Source organism: Plectropomus leopardus, chromosome 22 (assembly GCF_008729295.1).
Source record: "Plectropomus leopardus isolate mb chromosome 22, YSFRI_Pleo_2.0, whole genome shotgun sequence".
NCBI classification, from domain to species: domain Eukaryota; kingdom Metazoa; phylum Chordata; class Actinopteri; order Perciformes; family Serranidae; genus Plectropomus; species Plectropomus leopardus.
Window position 1 is genome coordinate 12,591,095 of NC_056484.1, and position 21,631 is coordinate 12,612,725.

Here is a 21,631-nt window from a genome sequence, read left to right on the forward strand (position 1 = left end):
CGTATTCTTATTCCTCGTCCAATAAAATAGCCGTAAACCATGTAGCTATGGTCGCTAGCTACCGGGAGAGGCTAGGCTAGCTAAACGGTTAAGGAAGGTGAGATTGTTTTGCTAATGTGTGTGTAATAAATGACTTTTATAGTGGGGTAATTAACACGTGTATATCTAAAAGATGCTATAATTCGCCGTATATTCTTACACGTGATTTTTGTGTCTCGCTTTATGTCAGTTAACTCGCTCTCAGGTTTAGTAAAACGTGCGGATCTTTGCAGTTTATATATGGGCTAGTTAGTTAGCAACGCTAGCTGTCTGTTTTACGTGTAACTATAATAGGAAAGAGCACACGCTTAGTCACAGAATATGTTGAAATGCTGTTTGTAACTTATCGGTTAGCTGCTATCATGCTAGTTATGTTTATTCGTCAGTCTGTCTTGCAGAAAGAAGCTTCAGCCGGCTCAATTGCAGGATCACATCTTGGTCAAACATTGCTCCTTGTCTTTTCTTATTTAGTAAAATATGCAACACAGAGCGTTTGTAATATATCTACATAACTAATGAAGACATCTGATTTGTATTTAGCATGTATAGGCTTAATTATGAAGATGGTATACTGAATAGATGCACGGTGACTTCTCTTAAGTTGGAGTCTTAACACTGTTTGTTTTTTGAAATCTTTTTACAGATTGTGTCGAAGATTTTCTTTAAATCACCCTGATTCACAGAGGTTCTTGAAAAGTAAGTGACAAACAGTCGTATCAACGTTTGCTTAACACTGTTTGGTGTAACAAGAACATGAGTAAACATCAAAAGGAATATTATTATTATCAATACCCCTGAAATTTTATTAAACATGATCATATTTCACAAGATCTTCAGACTGGCACATGCAACTATTGGGCCAATATTCAGAGACTTTTATAAACTGTAAGAGTGTTTTTGCAAGAGCTGTGTTACTGCAAGCACCTGACTGAGGCCAAAACCAAAATGCTTTCTCATGAGGAAACCGCTGTCCAGTCCCATCAAAATAAATATAGGGAATATATGTGGAACCAACATTGTATGATCACATGTAGATTGCATAAATCATCTCTCACTGTTTGCCTTTTGCAGTGACATACAGGAGAGACAGGAGTATACGAGAGGTTTATGATGAACGCTTTATAACAGAGAGACCGGTGAGTGTTCAACATGACTTCAATTCTTCACTTACTTAAAAAAGAAATAGGAATACTTATTTGTCTTCCATTAAGCTTGTAGTGAAAGAGGGATGAAATATCGCAAACCACGTAATTCAGATAATACATTGTACAAACTGGCGCTGATCAAGTATACCACAGCTCGCTCAGTTGAGATTTATTTCTACATCAAGTGAAGAAGACCTTAGCCAGGTTGCCATAAGCCATGAGTTATTTCAGCACACATACAGTTTTTAAGTAGAAATTTTACAAAGCAAGATTCCACCAACAACAACAATAATAATATAAAATAAATAAAAAGCTGCAAATGTAAAATCTTAAAAATGTACCCATCCTGATAGGGTCCATACCCACGAGCAGCTGGCGCAGTGGAGAGGAGGGGCCCCTTTGGCAGGCCGGAAGAGGACTACGGCCGCGGCGGCTACGAATATGAAGGAGGTCCACGCTTTTTCCCAAATGGAGGAGGTCCAACACGAAATTATCATGAAGATCAGAGGGGCTACCACGGTGACAACATTCATTTCCCTGCTGAACGCAGAGCTGTCCCACCTTCAAGAAGGGTGAGAACATAAATGTCATCAATTGACATTGTTACATACATGTGAACAAATTATATTAGATGTTGTAAAAATGTGTGAAGCTCAGATAAAATATATTTATGCTTTAACTCTGAATGAAAGTCACAAACAAAATAAATTAAAATTTCTTATTTAAGAAAATAAGAAGCAAAGTAGATTGAGATGGAAGACAAAGCAAGACAGAAATGGAAACATTCTTTCCCAATTAAATATGGGACAAACAGTTTTGAAAGTCAGAAATATTAGCAGCTGCCACTTTACAAAGTAATTTTTGAGTTACATTGATAAAGGATTTTAATAGGCTGCATTGTGACAAATATTCTTATATCTGTGTGGTTAGTTTTGCATGTATCCTTTTATTAACAATACTGTTATTACTACTACATGCATCAGACTGACTGACACCAAGGGCCCAAACATGTTGCAGACATATTGCGCCTGAATATCATAATTGTTGATATGCACTCTCATATTTGGCCAACTGAGGGTGCCATAGCTGAAGGTTCAAGTTGAAACTTTTTCAAACCGATCTGTGGCAATTTTCGGTGTGTTGAAAGTATTCACACATTTTAAAATCAAAAAATGTTGCACTGTGTGTAGTTTCACACTGATTGTTCATAACTAAGTTTGATAAAATCTGTATTTTAGGACAAATCATTTCAGAAAAAAGGCCAGAAAATGTCAGTTTAATGGATTTGACCTTTTTTACAATATATTTGTTGTATAGGAGGACTATCCTTACAGAGGACCCAGGGAAGACCCACACACAGGAAGGCCTTTGGAGTTTAGGTAAGCTGCATGTTTGTCTTTTGTTTTTTTTCTCTCCCAAAAAAACAAAACTTGGCTACCAGGTCATACTTTTTGGAGAAGTATGAGAAGACTAGCATCATTTTGTAAATATTTTTATATAGGTTTGCTGGAGTGTAGAAAAACGCTTTAACTGGTGCATTTGCGTGGTCGGAAACGCTCTTGCTTCCCAGTCATTGAGGACATTGATGAGGTTTTCATGTCCCACCTGTGCTGTTTAACAGTGCCAAAACTAATTTGAGGTAATATTTTGATTGAAGTTCACGCAGCCGGATAAAACAACAAAGAGGTGAAATAAGATAAGACAGATTAGCATGACATTAGATGCTCTGCAGTCTTTTGTTAAATCCCTTCAATAGTATCAACACTGAAAATTGCTAGAGGGCCAGTCTTTGAAATGCATCGCAGTATAGAGCTCCCATTAAACAGAACAGAAAGGCAGAGAAATGATACTGATTTGATTAAACCCTCAGCAGACAGACAGGGGAATGCTGGGTTTTACTCCAGAGAACCATTTTGAGTTGGGAAAGGCCACTGAGGTCAGTTGCAGCCTGTTGATTAAGGAGTTTGGTGAGTAGAGGTCAGAGGTCGGTTGAGACATGGTTGGTGGAGGTAATGTCTAATGAGCGAGCAAAGTTATTAAGTGCTAGCAGTTTGCTGATGTGGAAAGAGAAGTGGGAAGTGTGTGTTTAATAATGCATGGCTAGATCAGCATGTAGGTCTGCCCATTTAAAGCTACATAATGTCATAGAAATTAGGTTAAATGTTCTGGAAAGTTATAGAAAAGTTTTGAAAATTTATTGGTAAAATGTCTAGGAGCCCTGGTTAATTCATACAGGTTTCTGAACTTACCAGACTGTTAGCTGTTCATTTACTTGCCTTTACCCACTGAGTCATTATATTCACATTACTGATAACTTTTTATAAAAAAAAAGGGTGTGTTTTTTTTGTTTTGCTTTCTTTTTTGGTGAAAGCACCAATACTGAAGCCTACAATATACTTGCAATATCGTTATTGATGTATTTCATCAAAAATAACTTGATATTTGATTTTATCTGTCATCCAGCTCTACATGTTAATATGTGAGTGTAGAATTATAACCATACTTGGGTATGGTGAGTTTCCCAGCTCTCAAGATTCTTCATCTAATTTTGCATATGGAAGAAGTACATGCTTCAAAATGCTACAAATACAATTGCCATAAGATGTAAGGGTTTACATCCCAGTGTGGCAACCTAAAACCCTTAATATATAATCGCGCTACTTTAAAGTTGTTTGAGTGAAGTTAAACACTTTGGTATTTGTTGCCCTGTTGCACAGTATGTATCTGCAACTGATGACACATTTGTGTGCATTTATTCACACAGCGCCCGTGCTCCACCACCTCCTCATAACGTGCGAAATCAAGGCATCTATCCAGCACCCAGATCCCTCCCAGAGAGCGGGGAAGACACACTAGTGCAAGCCATCCTCAACCTGGACAGAGGGTACTCACTCACTCACTCACTCATTGTAGCCATTAATGCTGCAGCCAGAGAAAGTGTGTATGGTCAGAATAAATATCTGCATATATTTAGGCCTCTAGATGGCAGTGTTGTGCTGTGTTGGTAGAAAAAAAAGGACCTGTACACCTAACTGTGTTTAAATTCTCTGAAACACTTGTGGCAGCTCTTAGTTTGAAACTAAAGGTAGTTTTGTCTAAACTGGGATTCATACCACACAAAAGATGTATGGGCTATTCAAATTATGGCGTCTCACACATTCCCTCTGCTTTACCAGGGAGGACAGAGACCACTTCAGGAGAAAGGCAGCCCCATTCCCTCCACTCAGAGAGCGCTCTCCTGTGCGCCGAGAGGTGGCTCGCTCGCCTCACAGTCGCTCTGGCTCCAGCGTCAGCAGCAGAGGCTACTCACCGGACAGAGCCAAAAGCCTGCCGTTCCCCTCACAGCAAGGCAAGAGTAGGTAGAACCCTGAGAGTTTCCTTTACTCTGATCCAGAATGGAGCTCATTTAAAACCCTTTAATGTCCATCCTGGCGTTATAGAAATTTCTTGCTTTGATAAGAAAATCAACCCCAAAATACAAAGTCATAGTCAAGAACCCTTAATTGTACTTAAGTATTTCACTGTCTTATCCATGACTGTTAATCTGGCTGACTTTTCAGGTGTGGACGGTCCAGAGGGTCACACAGGTGTTTCTGAACACCTTTGGGGGGCGCTCTTTCCTCAACAGAGTGGACATGAAACTTTGGGTCTGTACATTGAGCCATGTGAACAAGCTTAGACTTGGGTGACAGTGGCATGGTGTTGTTCTTCCTCACACGTCTCCTTGCAACCTTGTCATCTCAGAAAAAATGTTAGGAAGAATTGTTGTGGCTTCCCCTCCTTCAGAGAAGGATGCAAGGGTGGAGGACAGAATGAATCAGTGGCTTATATTTGCTCGTATATTAAGTTTAAACCCGCAAAGTATAATAAATTGTATATATTTTAACTTATAGAATCTAATTAAAAATAAAAAATATTGGCCCTAAAGAATTCTAACCACAATAAACAGGTGTCACATTTGACACTGAAATTATGTCACCCAGGTCTGAATTTGCATCATGAATTTTGTTTCTTAACTAGTACCCAGCAGTGTTTTGCTGTAGCGGGTTCCTTTGATATAAAGCATCTCTTCTACTTGTTGTGAAGGTACATTAGCACTCTGTGGTTCCTACACTCATCTGCAAATGTATGAAAGTTGATTTTCTGGGTCTGGAGATAAATAGTAAGGTCCTCTGTAAGGTTTAAAAAATAATTTCAGACTCAGTAAGCAAGATACTCTAATGCTGTCTCAAATTATTATCAATTTAAGTATGATCAGTGTGCATCACGCGGTGTGCAAAGGAAATAACATTTGATAAGGATACTATGTAGGAACAGTCCACATTACGGTCCAAGTCAAAGTTGTATGACACTTAAATTATATGAAGGCACTGGGACAAAATGCTAATTAAGACAGTAGCCTCTTTCAATGCCTGTTTGCATATCATCTTTATATTTTATTTGATCATTCATGTTAATGACACTGGACATGCACTGTTATGTCTTATTGACAAACTACACAACTTTTCCAGCATGTCAGCAATTAATCTTAGATTGACTGGACTGTAAAAGGTACAAGTGCTAATGTAACCTTTATTTTCTGCATGTTGTTTTTTGGGTTTTTTTCATCTCAACCTCCAGAGCTCCCTGTTTCCCCAAGTAGTACAGTGGTATGTCTACTACCATCTTCAGTGCTGACCATCTCTCCTTTCAATTCCGATTGTGATCGGGGCTTTTTATTCATAAAATGAGCTCATTGGACCTTATGCTACATTTCCACTGCATGGTATGGCATGGCTCTATTCATCTTAACTCACTCTTTTTTGGTTTTCCATTAGCAATAGCTTAAACAGCACGTGTTACCTTTATTTGGTAACAACTCAATAAAAGTTCCAAGTCAGCTGAATCTTCCATCACAAGCATATCCAAGCCCTCAGGAAACAGCGCTGTGCTTTGGGGCCAATTTTTACATATTGGCCAAACCGTGGAATTACAACTTCCGAGTCCATAATTAGATGCAATTGGCCCAAAAAAACTTTTCCCATGGACTGACATTGTGAAAGGCACGTGTAAATCAGTGAATACAGTTTTTTTTAAAATACAAAATGACTGCTTTCACCATCAGGATTTGATCAACTCAGTCGGATAACAATCAGAATGTCTAAAAGAGCCACAAGACTGAATGATTTAATCCCATTCAAGTTTGCAGGGCTAAACTGCTAACTGCCATCCCTACCGTCAGTAGGGATGGCATTTTTTTTTTGTCGCTAGACCAAGATTTTTAAAATGCGGCAGCCCTCAAAACTACCCCGTACTATTGACAAAGTGCAGACGTTCTGGTTTGGTTGCTGATCTTAAAACAGTTACATTTGGAGTTGTCAGTTTAGAATCCCGCCTACACTAAGGGGGTATTATCTGCAGTGGAAAACTAAATAGAGAAAAGGACCTGGTACCAAAAGTGAGTCAAGCCATGCAGTGAAAATGTCGCATTAGAATGACAACTGGTCATCATTTTTATTTGGCAAAATAGTGTTGCTACTGTTGTCGGTAATGCGTTAAAAATATTGAAAATGCATGATCATGATCTCTTGAAAGCAGAACGTAACATCATTAATCATTTACGGGGAAGAATCAGGGCAGAGAGTGTGCTTGCTAGATTGCTGTAAGACAAGAGGGCCTAGTTATATGTACACAGTCAGTGACCTTACGGTTTGGTCTTCCTACAGGGTATGAAGAGACTTATTCTCAGAGCAGGATGACTGGTAAGTACAGTTTGTTGTAGACAGGATAGAAGAGTCACATCAGAAGCACTTTGGCAGTGGTGCTCTCCACTGCTCCTACATTATGGTCTAGTCTCTGACCCATATCTTTTAATTGATTTTAGGATGAAATTACATGCAGAGGATTTGTTGCAGAAATATACAAAGGTTACAATCGTTAAACTTAACCTATTCCCAGTCTGGGTAACCTGAGAGAGACAGAGTGTTTCTAATGTGTCCAGCAGCCAGCCGTCCTCTCCGCTCTGTCTGCCACTTTGTCAGGCCTCATAAAGATGCCACCGGGTCGTGTGTGGACCAAGAGGGAGAGGGTGTAGGATGTCTGATGGATATTCCTGAAGCCGAGCTTCCACACCGAAATGTTTTCGTTTCATAGCGAGGTCCTCGGATTTCATGTTTGTTGGTAGATGTGATTGGTCAGTGACAAAAGCTTGGATGGTGCTAAAGAGAAGTTGGCATTAGAACAAGCTGGAAGTGAGAGAGGAGGTGGTGTCTGACCAATGAGTGGGAATCTAAAAGAGAGAAATGTATGTGACAGCGAATTCACCCACTGGAGTTTGGAGCAAAAATGTGAACCATCTATTTCTTGATTGTTCCAGATGTTCTAGCCCAGGTACCAGTGTGGATCCTGGGAGCAAACAACAGCACCTTTGCAAAGCCATGGTTACTAAAAGCACATACTCCCTTACTTTCCAGACATACTAATTGTCCTTTTTCCATTGAATTTCTTCTCCTTGCGCTCTCTAGATTGTCATTTTGTTATTCCAAACCCTTTTTTTTCTGACATCATATTGCCCCTCACTCAGGTCTCACTTTGTCAATTTTTTTTTTCTTTTCTTATTTCTCCAGACAAAATTCCTGGCCTGTCAAGAGAAGGCTCCCCACACAGCGCAACCTCAAACAAGGTACCAAACTGCAATACTGGTGTTCTTTGTACTAAAAGTTGACATGAACGAACAAGAACATCACACAAGCCTTTGCTTCTTTTCAAAGATATACACTTTTCATCTTCTATTATAAAAATAGGAATTCAGTCCCAGAATAACTGTTTTATTTGCTATATATCGTGGACAACGCCTTTGTCACTGTACAGCAGGATGCATCTGGAACTTCTTAAATTCCATCCTTCTAATAAGTGTTTAGTCCCATTGAAGTATGTTAATGGGTTTTAAAGTGGCCCTCACGCAGAGTATAAAAGCCATCGGGCCTTTACTTTGTTTACCTGTGCTGTAAGCAGACTTCAATCACAAGAACTTGTAATGGTGTAGAGAGAAAGGCTCAAGTGTCGATGAAAGTATGAGCCGTGCATCCTTAAAGTGCTCTTGTTTTAAAAAAAGAAATTCTTAAACTGTTTGGAGTTGGTATATCGCCTGCTTGTTTTACAAAAAACTTGTTTTGCTGATATCATCCATCTCCAGCTATGCAGAGGAGTGTAAATAGAATCAGATGTGATTAGGTGCAGTGCGTCTGGTGATGGCCACCCAGAAGTGAAGAGGCTAACTCAGTAGCCCCAAGTCACAGCTTTATCACAGGATCTTAGCCGCAAAGCCAGGAGAAGTCCCTGTGGAACTCATTGGGGTGTGTTTACACTGTCTACAATGAACAATCGTTTGCTTTTTTTCTGTTGGAGAGTTTGACTGACTGTGTTTGGTAGCTGTGACTCTCAGGCAGATGGAGCAGGGCAGTGGTCTTGTGCTTGTGCGAAATTTGTGATTTGCATCACAGGAAAAGCTTTGTATGTAAAGATATAGTGGAGTGATGGCATCCTGAGCAGAAAATTAAGTCACACTACCGCTGTGTGTGTTTTAATCTCACCTTCGACCCCTTTTCTACCAAATGAATTTGGTTCTTGAACTGTTTTTTGTTCAGGAGTCTTGGTACCTTGTTGTTTTTGTTCTGTTTTCTAGATAGTGTGGACCAGCTATGAATGAGACCCAAAGCACGTTCTTTTTTCCCAACAATTTCTCACTTAACATTTCAGGGATTGCCTTCCCAATCCTCTCTTCTGAACTTGTAGATTATGACACACCTACTGATATCGTCACAAGTTGCACTTTACAAGAAAAGATGCTACTTTTTGGTTCCAGCTAGGAACAAATGCTTTAGGTTCCATACCAATTTATTTTGGGCCGAAATGCTCAGAATGGTTCACAGATAGGTGCAGGAACCAGAAAAGAACCTGCTCCATGCTTTTGGAAAAGGGGTATTTTTGGTAAACCGGTTTGGCCACACATGCAGTGCATGTGTTAATCCCACTGGTGAGCACATTGCTGCCGCTTTGCACCGCGCTCATACAGCAGTTCCAGCTGATAATGGGATCGGTCATCGTGGAAGTGCCCACCCTCAGGTTTATATCTAGAGTACTTACTGAGCAGCTCCTCTTGTATGGAGTCTGCCATGTTGTTTCCACATTGGACAAAGCAAACACTGGCTCTAGGCAGAACCATTTGCATTTTTTGGCTGGGAGAAGTTTAAGTTGGTTGCAATATGCAAACATACCACTACGTGCCACTAAATCCTACAGACCTTTGAGGCATGCAGTTTGATGGCAGAGCTGAAAACTTTAAACCCTTTTTTGTTAACATTACTGCTCTAATTGTCAATGACTGTGTTTCATTTTAGACAAACAGCCTAATATTGTCATGATGTGCAAAATTCACTTTGATCAAAAAGCGCATAAAACTGCATCTGTAAATGCTGCTTTAACATACATGCAGGCTTATTATCTATCTCATTAGCAGCCCTTAGATCTTTTTCAGAAAACACTGGAGGTAATTTGAATGTTGCTATTATTTTTTTATATATATTTTCACTAGGTTGTCCTTTTGTGTGGGCACTTTGATATCTCTGTAAACCCATGCACTTGCTTTATACTCCAGAAATTACAAGTTACAGCATAAAAACATAGTCCTTTATTCTCCTCCTCATGCGCATTTTTGTAAGAACCACCCACCACCACCCAATCAACTGCTGTGATGAAAGTTTTGCTCAGTGCCCAACCCCTCTACACACACATACACACTGCTGCTATTTACTGTGTTTGATCTAGCCTGTGGTGCATTGTTTTTTTCTGTTCTGAGGGCACAAACCAGTAACCTTGGCCAACATGAAAGGCCTGTGCTGTGCCCCCAGTAAAGATTGCACTTATGGCCCTGGTCGCTGCCTGCTGTGGGGATTCAACAAACACACACGCAGGCTCTCTGGAGCCATCCCAGACAGAGGAGACCAAAGAGGGGGTGGAGGGTCTAAAGAGCACCTCCGGCTCTGGCTGCGAGCCATGGTGGTATAGTGGGTGGAGAGCATGTCCTGTAATCGAAAAGGTCACCAGAAGGTTTCATCCCTAAACAAGGCATCAAGTTCCTGTTATTATAGAATGATAACATTTTGCCAACCAAGGTAATCGCTGAGAAATGTTGATGCAGGCAGGGCAAAGGATCACATAGGTCACAAACCTGTTGGAATTTCAAAAGGACGTCTTACAACTATTATATTTTATGCCCTGTTAGCAGTTTAGTGCCGGTAAGCGAGTTTTTTTTTACATTTAAGTCATGGTTCCCAGAGGATACATCCTGATGATTTTGATGTTCCCCTGACCAATATGTTTTTTTTTAGTTTTGAGTTAAATATATAACCGTGTCAGAAAATATCACGGTTTCACAATATTACAGAATTTTTGTTATTATTGGTCAGGTTAACCCTTAAAGGAATGAAAACCGAAGGGTTAATTTTGGTTGAACAAATGTTTTTTCACTATAATTAATACTTGAAACTGCTTTTTAAATAGATGTATGTGTAAAAACTCTCCCTTTCGAACATAACTAAAGGTGAGATACTCCGTCCAGTTGTATATTTTTGTAAATATCGTCAATAAGCAAATATATACAGTATGATAACATCAACTCTCATTTCACGCTATACCTTAAACCCGGTATATCACTGCAAACCTAATCTCAACAACTATTTAATCTGCTACAGACATTTAGCCCTTTTTACACAGAACCTGCAATAGGGCTGGAACAAACCGTTTCATTACTACGCCTTCGCTTTTTTTTTTAAAACACAGAACCGAACAATGCTGTCACAGGGCTGTCCCAGTGTGGTGATTTTAGTTTAGTCAGAGTTCTGGAAGCAAAAGAGGCGTGACGGTTGTGATGAGTAACATAAAATCTTTGGGCTCTAGTTCAACATATAACGTACGCGTCAGGCAGTACTTAAATAATAAATAATAATAATAAATAAACAATACATATCTTGGCAATAGTGATCTTTTAGCATCATATTAGGGTTGATCTCACGCTCTGCTTGAAGAGTAAAGAGCTCCCAGACCTCATTGCCTCCCCAATTTGCCGACATTTCCTTTGCTGTTCTTCTTTGAGTTTCATGGTTTTTATCTCCTAGTGGTGGGTCGCACACATACCCAACCAGTCCTGCTGTTTGTTCCTTTGACACAGACGTCGGTTTGGTGCTGTTACTGCCTCGGTTTCCATCCCAGCAGTCTATTTTTGTAAAGTCTGCTGCTAGATACAAAATTCACATACCCCAATTAATGGAAATTAACCACAGTCGGCTTATTGTGAGTGCGATCTGTGATATAAAATTATATCTCATCCCAAACTGAAGATAAAACACAGTGATTTTGAATCTACAGCAGTGCCAACTTTAAAGGTCAGTTCATGGTTCACCAAACCAAGCAGGCAAGTACTTCAGGTCCTTTCACAATTTTCATTTTTATTATTGCATTGAAAAGAGATTACCCATACCTCCTGGCTGATGAAAATTCATTTTGCACAAAATATATCTGCCAAGCTTCATACTGATGGAGGAACATCTCTTCCAGTTTGGGCTTTGCCCAGCGAGCTGAAGTGAAAAAGTCAGACAGGGATATTTTTTTCACTGAGGCTGAACACCGACAAACATACATGCACGAGCAACAAACTGGACTTGTCCCAAGCATAGCTTCGGGGAGAAAATTGGAGGGAGGAATAATTGGATGATGCTTTATGAGTTATGCTTTTTATTTTAGACCACACTCGGCTTTGTGATGTACCATCCCCTGTAGTTTCTTTCCTCATTCATCTAGGGATTTAATATGAGTTAGTCCGTGGCCTGTTTCCCTTAATGTATGACTGGACTTTAGTCATGGCTGGGCAGTTCTGCTCCCTGGCCTTCAAACTCTTAATAGTATCAGGAAATGAGCAAAAGAAATTGAGCAGTGATCCAAGTTGGCCTCATTTCTCCCCTTTGCGCTCTCTTTTGGCTCTCACAGTAATACTTATGGGTACTAGAGTTTCCAGTGTGTCCATTAGAAGGCTCATCATGGCTTCCATGGCCAGATTTCCTATTCACAAGATAAAAAACCAGCTGAAATATCAAATTCTGCAATTTACAACAAAAATATCTGCAATGTTGAGCAAGGCTTTAATCCTAATTTGCTACGCAATGAACAGTGAATGTAATAAAGATCCACATCTGTTGTGATGAATATTGCAGATGATATATGGCTTTTTAGTAATCTATTTCCTCTGAATCTCTAATTCCTGGACTAGTTGTGGATGTAACAAGATTTCCACAGAGTATACTCTGGCTTTTCAGCTTTAGGAGCTACCGTATAGCTTCATCCTTTGGTACGCCTCATCAACCACATCTTCCCTGTAAAGTTAAACAGTCAGTAGGTCAGGTCACAGCATTACACTGAGTATTTTTCATTGTACTGTAAGTTGCTGACCTATGCCTTTCACATCCTTTCCTACTCTTTGGATCGTATAATTGGTAGCATTAGTCATTTCTGTCATCTTGGCAGTAGGAATATATGCTTTTTTATTAATGTTTTTATACTTGTCACTTCTGTAGTTGTCTGCCATACATTTAACAATTTAAAAACTTTAATTTCTCTCATGCTGTGACAGTCGGTGTTGCTTTAAAATGACCATTTTGTTTTTAGTTTTCCTTTGAGTAATGACTCACCCTGTTCTCTGCTATCTTTTAGGAGGAAAATCCTCTTTCAGAAGGAGTCAAAGAGGAGCCACTGGCAGCTCTAATCGTGGAGGAGAGCCAAAAGTCGTCCCCAGACAACTTTCAAGAGCGACGAGCCCTGGCCATCGCTGCCAAAGCTCAGGAGATAGAAAAGGTACCCGTCCAACTAATCCCATCTCTGGCATCTTAGGCCACACCCACACTAATAACGCCTTAAAATGAAAATCTGCACTCGCAAGCATTAAGCACCATTTCAGAATTAATCTCTTTTTACAAACTTGGGTGTCTGTGTCATGGGTTTCAAAAGTCTGTTTCCACCTGTCCAGACTGAAATGCAGCTCCAGAGTTTTTAAATTAAAAGGAGGTCAACAGCATTTTGAAAGGTTTTAGTGATTCCTAAACACTGTAGTGGTGTGAACGCTTGGTGTAAATGTAGCAGTTTTTTCACACAGTTCACAGCCTATATAATGTGTTTTTAGATTTCTCTGTATACTCTCTAATAGCTGATATTGGGGACGCTTCACTGTTTTGGAAAGATACCATTTCTGCATTACTGCATTGATATTAATGTAATAATTTCAGAGAAAAGCAGTTAAAAGTGAACATTTTGTGCCAGTAGTTCTCATTTACCCCTTCTGGAAAAAGGCTGAATTTACAGCCCTCATTACAACGTGTAATTTGTAGAAGTTTTCTATAAATGTCAACTTGGTGCACACATGACACGTACCGTACCCTTGGCAAATGATCCCGTACATGTGGTGGCCTCAGCCTCTCTGACTAACACATGGATCATTTTACTGGATGGGCATTACTGGAACAGCTACCTATTATGTTCCTAAAAAGGCAGGAAATTAAGTTTTCTGTCCACCAATCATAGCAGTGGGTACATCCTAAAATTCACCAGCAACTTTCACTGTTGCCAGCCAGATATCTTGCAGAATGATGGTTAATTATCTGTCAGTGTAGCTGGATGCCAAATTTTTTCTTGGTGTTAATCTTCCATCCTGACTGGCATTACTGCAACCACTGCTCATTATATTCTTCACCAGATTATTATCCCGCTCAAACTCTCCCCCAGTGTTTGACTCATCTTTAGAGGCCCACACACACACAGATTTGGGAACACTGGGATAATGTTCACAGTATAGGAACACATAAACGAAAGCAGAAACACAAGTAAATCTAAGGCATGGTATGGATTGCGCTTACAATAAATCGGGAGGTCGGCCACTTAACAGAGCTGAAACCACCTCAGGCTCGAGGTTCCAGCTCTGCTCAGTTATCTAATGAAGGCCATTCCTGCACCAGTGAGCACTACCGCTGCTTTACTGGGACCATTAAACCCAAGCCAGCTCTGCCCTGGAGCACACACTGCGCTCTCACATTGAGCTGCGCCACAGAGCCTATAGGCTGCAATAACAGTGTTGCTGACGCTGCAGCTTTTAGCCTGTTTTATGGCCTGTCTCTTTTTCCTCCATCTGTGTCTCCCCACATTCATTTGAGCTCCATTGTTCGAGTTTTATTCCATGTTTTCTAGTCTTTTCATACAGTGCGTATTTTGGAAAATGATTACCGAGACCTATGTTGGGTAATCTTATGGGGTTTTTTTATGTTTCTATTGTCAAATTCTTGCCATAATCTTCAAATGTAGACATGAAATTAAGGTCTGGAAAGAGTGACAGATTCAAATGAAAAAGTCAGAGTGAACGGTGTAATTAATTTTTACAGGGATATGAAGTTTCAGCTTTTCTATCCAGGATTTCTCATTCTTTGGAACTTACTATAGGAACGGATGATGATCAGTTTTTTTTTCTAGTCCTGTCCCATTCTTTGGCTTTTTTGACATCCAGATCACTTGCCATGAAGGTTGTTTGTGCCTTGGCAGTCGTCACTCTGTGTGTGACGAAAGGCCTGCTTGTGTTGTAATTTTGAGTTAAAGGGACAGATCACCCCCAAAATAAAAAATACATATTTTCTCTCTAATCTTTAGTGCTATTTATCGATCTAGGTTGTTTTGGTGTGAGTTGCAGGGCGTTGGAATTGGCCGTAGAGATATCTGCCTTCTCTCGAGAATAACTTAACTAGATGACACTCAGTTTGTGGTGCTCAAAGTTGTAAAACTCAACAGTAGAGCCGTCCCCTGAGAGTCGAGGACCGCTCAGTCGACAGAGATTCTGCAAGTTGAGCAGTCATTTTTCTTGTTTAGTTTTGTGTTGTTTTTTTGTCAGTGTACTTCTACAGACATTTTTCGTCCCTCGATGTAGCAGTAGAGTAAGCGCTCGTCACTTTCACACTCTCTCGGGTAAAGGCTTCTGCAGACTGAGACCAGAGTGCCTGAGTGAGAGGGAGGCAGCCTCCTGGAGTTAGAGAGGCTTTGCCCGTTCAGGCTCCAAGATAATGTTGTTTTCTGCCTTCTGTTTAAAGGTGGTGAATTTGCAACTCACAGCAACATGATGCGATATAGTCTCTGGTTTAAGATATCTATTGTCAGCAAAAAAATGTTTTCTTATCCGTCGTCAATGTCGTTAACTTGGCTTGTTTACTATGTTACGTGAACGTCACTGTCATCCTGAACATCTCCAACACTCTCTGCAGCACACACCAAAACAATCTACATAGATAAAATAGATTGAAATATATATATTTTGGATTTTGGGGTCTTGTTTCTGTCATACAATAAGATCAGAAATTGAAGTTTGGTCAAATTAAGCCCAGCATCTTTTCTTACTCTCAGGCTAGGGAAAAAAAGGAAAGACAAATGGAAATGGAAAGAATCAGTCCAGAAAGTCTGTCTTGTTGTTTGTTGGTAAACTCTTTAACCCTTTAAAACCTTTTGTAAACACTCATCAAAACTTGATCAAACTGCTTTCATATGATGGTTGGTGGATTGCCAGTGTTGCAGGCAAACCAACCAGCCACTGGAAAATGTATAAGCGCTTGTCTGGTGGCTGGTATTCATTTCCCATCGTGCCCAGAACACATAGCTCTTAAGTAAGACGTCCTATTTCAGTCTGAAACAACAAAGTCACAGCAGTGTTTCTGTTGCAGTAGGCACTCGTTTAGCCACTTGACAAGTGTTGGCCAGATGTTTGGCTTTCTGCACCCAATCTAGTCTAGCCATCTCTTCTGTACACACGGACGCAAACACACTGCCGTCCAGTAGCTCCTCACTAACTGTCTTTCCAACTTTTCATAGATCACAAGCCGAGCTTTCCATCATCGGCCAGACGTCGTGCTGGGCCGCATTATACCAGTGCCTCACTGTGTGTTTGTGTAGTTAAGTGAAAGTGGTCTGCTGAAATTCAACCTGAACCCGTTCTCATTGTCAAAGTTGACTTTGGCCGCAGTACAGACTAACTGGTTATAGTGAGTGACAAGGCATGAGCAGCAATAAGGCGTATTATGTTTTAACTCTCACAGTCCAGGCTGTGATACAAAGAGAGTTTTATTTCATTTGTTGAAGAATCTAAATATATTCAGCTACAAGACAGATAGCCAGACAGTTACAGCCTTTTTTTTTTTTAAGGTACGAAGATGGCAGAACTGGACAGAGGCCCTGACTCTTTCACTCTTTTCTGAATCAAGGCACACTCACACGCTCACCCACAAATCCTGTTTTAACTGGCTATAGAAAATAAAACTTAAAGACGATTATAGAGACAGATCTGGGCCGACCCCACCCAAAGTCAAGAACTTGCCTTTTTCCTTCCTGATTGGATAACAAGGGAGGGATTTCAGGAAGTGCGTTTGAATGCAGGAAGTACATTTTCAGCACATTGTTATCTAGGAACAACTTTTCCCTTTATTCATAGAAGTTGTTGTCAGCACACATGATTGGATACTTCCTCCAAAAAAAGCTGATAAATAAATTCACTGTCATCAGTTAACAGCTGCTGAATGAAAGCATGGGAGGTTGATTAAAGATTAAAAGGACAATGCGCTGTTACTAATTTCAGCGTAGGGCTGTGGCACATTTGCTTTTTCGTCCAGATTGGATAGCTGACTGTTGTGCAACATCTTCCACTTGATCATTTATTGTACTTGAGGAATGTAAATGGCCTATAGAAACGCCCAGAGTGTGTTCATTTCACGTCAGCACTCTTTCCTGATATTGTTTGCATCCTTATTTACCATACGTTTCTTGTGAATTAATTTATCTAATTGACAGATTCAGGTCACCCTATGAGGGAGAACTGAGGACTCATAGCTTCCCACAAAATTCTGATAGTGCTGTACGTCAAATGAGAGGAATTTCAAAGTCCTCATCATGGTTGCATAAAGAAAGACGCTGGTTGAAATCCTCTCCAGTGAAGTCTTGTGGTTTATAATATCATCAGGACATAGTCTTGTTTGGTTTGTGTTTTAGGCTGTAGTCTGTTTTTGTTGACCATATGATTTGATCATAGCTTTTATGCAGTGGAAATTCATCTGTTGTTGCACGTACGAAAACTCTGTCTGACAGCAGATCTTTATTTGTGATCTCTCCTTTAATGCAACCGTGCTCTCTGACTCTGTTCTAGGGACATTGTGAAAAGCTATAAATAACTCAGTCAGTCTGAAACGCCCCGCAGCACAGGAGCCACTGTTGGTATCCGGTGAATGACTGAGACTTACCCTTGCCTGGCCTAATTTTACACACACACACACACACACACACACACACAGAGACATAGGCTCATGTGTAAACACACAAATCAGCACAGAACTCAGAAAATCAGAATATGCTTTATGTCAAGTAGGTTTTCACATACAAGGAATGTGATTTGGTGTATTGGTGCATAACATAAACGTGATGACAGGAAATGTTAATAAAAGCAAGTATTGCAAACATTGAACAAATATAGAAGAGGATTATAATAAAAACATGAAAAAATATGTGCAATATATTTGAATTAAAGTAAGAGCTGTGCAGTAATGCAGTGCATTGGAAGTTCCCCTGTGCCCACCTGCAGCACAGCTTAATTAGTAGCTATCACTGAGTCAATTCATTTCGACTAAATACGGCGACATTTGTCAGGAAGGACGAGCAATTGGTATTCGCATTATCGCTACAGTCCCCACTCATCGAGACTAAAAAGCAATTCGGGAGGATTACGTTTTCAAAAATGTTCATTTTAGGGGTTCCATAAAATCGTAGTACTGTGGATGCTAGAGCTATGACAATTAATCAATTAGTTGTTAAATATTAAATTAATTGCCAACAACTCTGATCATTTATTAATCAGTTTTTTAAAAAAAATCAAGGAAAAAAGTCTGTTCTCTGATTTCAGCTTCTTTAATGTGAATATTTTCTGGTTTCTTTTGTCTTCTGTGATGGTAAAATGAATAACTTTGGGTTGTGGACAAACAAGACGTCATTTTAGGATTTGGGAATTTGACCTTTTTCTGACAACGAATAGATTAATTAAGAAAATAATAGACAGATTCGTCAACAATGAAAAATAATTGCCAGTTATAGACTTAATGGGTGCTAGGCATAAACATAGCACATATTAATGTGAATGTAGCCTTAGCCAGGGAAGAGAACTGACCGATACCCTTTTCCACCAAAATTTGCATGCATATGCAGGTTTTTAAATGCAGGAGATCTTACCAAAAATGAGCAATAAACTCCTTTCCCATTGCCAGTAAACCAGAGCCATTAAAATGACTTTCATGTTGACAAGTGAAAATATTATGCCAATTACTTCATTTTTATACCAGTTACTTATTCAGTCCTTTAAACTCAGTGCTGACTAGTTCTTAACAATGTTCAAGCGCTGTGCTTGAATGGAGACAGATGTTATTTCCTGACGGAGTCTTATTGCATCGTATTGGAAAAAGGGCAAAAATGAGCAGGTCCATCTGGGTGTGATATTTCCATCACTGATAATTGCAGCTGGAGCTGCAGACACATTTGTCCTGGGAGTGAATGCTGATTGCATTCCTCCCATTAAATACAAAAGCCAGATGTTAGCAGGTGTTTGTGTTTTTTTGTCCAGGGGGAAAGTGGTCCTAGCGATGGAGGGTAAGACAAAACGGGGCTAAGAGACTGAAGTAAGATGAAATAATGGAGGGACAGATGGAGACATAGAGCGAAGAGAGCAGCATCCCACATAAAAATTGAGCTGTGAGTGTCCGTGAAGTCCGTCAGTCTGGACTCGGCTGCTTTTTATAGAGAAAGAGAGCATCACACTTTCCAATTAAAAAAAGGTCCTCATGTGTGATGTGCATTTTTGGAGCATTGCATGGCTATAATTTGATAGCAATAGTGTAGAAATGACAGGAAACGAGGGAGAGATTTAACAATGCTCCCTGGCCAGACGTGTGTGGGAATCCATCCACAGCACGTCTTTACTTCTCTTAGAAAATGGACTCTGACATTTAAAGTATAACCATCAGTTTAGGTGACTTATATTTCCCCCCTCTGGAATATCATTGTCAGCTCATGTGAAGGATCACGTGTTTGAAACAAGTCTGTTTTTGCATTTTGCAAATCGAACCACTTAATGTTTAAGCAGAGGGCTCCTTCCATTGTTTTATGAGACATTCGAGGCTCGGTGTGAAATAGCAGCACCCAAACAAGATCCCAGCACCTCTTCCTCATTGTCCCTCTGACACCTGTTATAAGCCTCTGACACACCACTAAAGTGAGCTTTTATTGCTTCTTTGGCCACCCTCTCCTATATAAAGGGCCCTTATTAAACTTGAGAAGAGAAGTGTTTATCTTTTGACACCACATGATGTGTGTTGACACCTGAATGATCAGCTCAGGCTCAATGGTGCTGGGATATTTACACCTACGTGCCAGGTGGAGCAGGAAGGAAACAACTTTTCATCTCCTCAATTAGGAGTTTTTCTCCTTTTTGACCTCTGCCTGTTGACACTCTTCAGTCCTAAATCTACATACAAAAGGATGTAAATGTTATGGAAGTCAAATTTTCATCTCTCTTTTCTTTTGCTGTTTTTATGCCTCTGCACCGGTGATAGCTGTAGCTAGAAGCATGATGTTTTCGCGTTGTTCATCAGTCTCATTCTTGTGAACACCATATTTCAAGAACGCCTTGAGGAAATTTCTTCACATTTAGCACTTATGGCAGCAGAAAACGGACTCAAGAATGAACTAAGTAGATTTTGGCGGTCAAACGTCAGGTTATTTTGACCTTACTAAACATGCTTTTGGTGAAAAAAACTTTCACAAATGTCTAATACTATGAAGAAGAAGAATTCTTTACTGCCGCGTGTACATTGTGCAGCGAAATTGTCCCCTGCTTTTAACCCATCTGTGGAGCAGTGAGCAGCCTTTTGCAGCACTCAGAGATTGATTGTAAATCTTCTGCCAGCGCCTTGGTCAGGAGCGCCGACAGGTGTGTTAACTTAACGTGCATGTTTTTTATGGGAGACACCGGAGCACCTGGAGGGAATCCACACAGACACGGAGAGAACACGCAAACTCCACACAGAAAGGATCTGATGATGTGATGGCATTTTATACCTGAAACGTCAACTGGAAAAACACTTTTCTGGCCATTATTCAGTGTCATATGTCAGGAACAGAAGGGGAGACATCTGCTTTTTTTTTTAACTCAAATTCATGTCCACTTCCAGGTGTACCGGCAGGACTGTGAGACGTTCGGCATGGTGGTAAAGATGCTTGTGGCTAAAGACCCCAACCTGGAGAAGCAGCTGCAGGTTCCCCTGAGGGAGAACCTCGGGGAGATCCGCGAACGTTGCCTGGAGGACCTCAAACACTTCATCAACGAGCTGGACGAAGTTGCCCGGCAGCCAGAACCTTCCGTCTGTGACTCGACCACCCCGTCAATGGCCCTGACGGGTCATAAACTTTCAAAGACGGGAGTCAATCATAGCTCATCGTACTGACACATGAGCCATTTGCTCTAAGTGAGACTGAGTGTGGTAGGATTGACTGCTGAACGTGATGGATATCTCGGATACATTTTGGATTGCTGGACTTGAACCGATTCTACAGCACAGCAGCCTGAAGCCAGCACGGAGAGGATGCAGTGTTGCATTGTTGAACAGTGTTAGTTATGAATGGACATTTTTTTTACCCTCAAGTTCTCTGTTTAAAGATGTCAATTCTTAAATATTAAGTTGTTTTTCTGTAAAGTTTTGGCAAAAAAAGATTTATTTAAAGTCTCACATCACAGTTGAAATGTTTAACATGGGTTTCATTGTTAAAAATATGTTGCTGGGAACAGATGTCAATGTCCCGCAACATGATCCAGCTTTTCCAAAAGAAAAGCCAGATAAAGACTGGTTTATGTAGTATTTTCAGTTATGTCAATGTTTATTTTGTAGCAGTCTGATGTATGAATGGGTGCTGCTAAATTTACAGTTCTGCATTCTTGTATAAATTTGTACTGTCTTGAAATGCAAGTTTGGTTTCCCTTTCATTGTGTTGTCTCATTTTGACTTTCAAACTCAATATTCTGTCCCTTCCAGGAAGTCTGCACAGGGCTCGATTATATTGATGGCAGTGAGACACAGCTTTGCTCAAACTGAAGTTTCTCTGAAGGTTTTAAAAATGATTTCTGTAAACTTTTTTCTTTATTTATTAAAAAAAGTTACATAAACATCCCGCTGACATCATAAAATTAATCTACAATATTTGAAGGATCACTTTGCTTTACTTAACAGCATACTGTATTTTGGTATTTTAGTTCAATATAGACTCATACAATAAATAAGTTTGTATGCAAGTAATGAATTCCTAAT

At 40.0% G+C, this 21,631-nt stretch overlaps 1 protein-coding gene across 3 annotated transcripts; it reads left to right on the forward strand.

Moving 5' to 3' along the window:
• Nucleotides 1-23: 23 nt before the first annotated feature.
• pphln1 (periphilin 1) lies at nucleotides 24-21,287 on the forward strand. Of its 3 annotated transcripts, XM_042511633.1 has the most exons (12): nucleotides 24-97; nucleotides 683-735; nucleotides 1,111-1,175; nucleotides 1,538-1,756; nucleotides 2,502-2,563; nucleotides 3,949-4,068; nucleotides 4,361-4,539; nucleotides 4,745-4,831; nucleotides 6,890-6,925; nucleotides 7,790-7,845; nucleotides 12,927-13,067; nucleotides 20,501-21,287. In XM_042511633.1, coding segments are annotated over exons 2-12 (1,239 nt in total). In that variant the 5' UTR covers nucleotides 24-97; nucleotides 683-734; the 3' UTR covers nucleotides 20,774-21,287. The 3 variants fall into 3 exon arrangements, with proteins under 3 accessions (XP_042367567.1, XP_042367568.1, XP_042367569.1); XM_042511634.1 differs by lacking the exon at nucleotides 6,890-6,925; XM_042511635.1 differs by lacking the exons at nucleotides 4,745-4,831; nucleotides 6,890-6,925.
• The last annotated feature ends 344 nt before the right edge of the window (nucleotides 21,288-21,631 follow it).

Coding starts and splice junctions, on each gene's coding strand:
- pphln1 (XM_042511633.1), top strand. Junction 4,540..4,744: donor CCCCTCACAGCAAGGCAAGA/GTAGGTAGAACC, acceptor CTGACTTTTCAG/GTGTGGACGGTCCAGAGGGT. Junction 4,832..6,889: donor GAGTGGACATGAAACTTTGG/GTCTGTACATTG, acceptor GTCTTCCTACAG/GGTATGAAGAGACTTATTCT.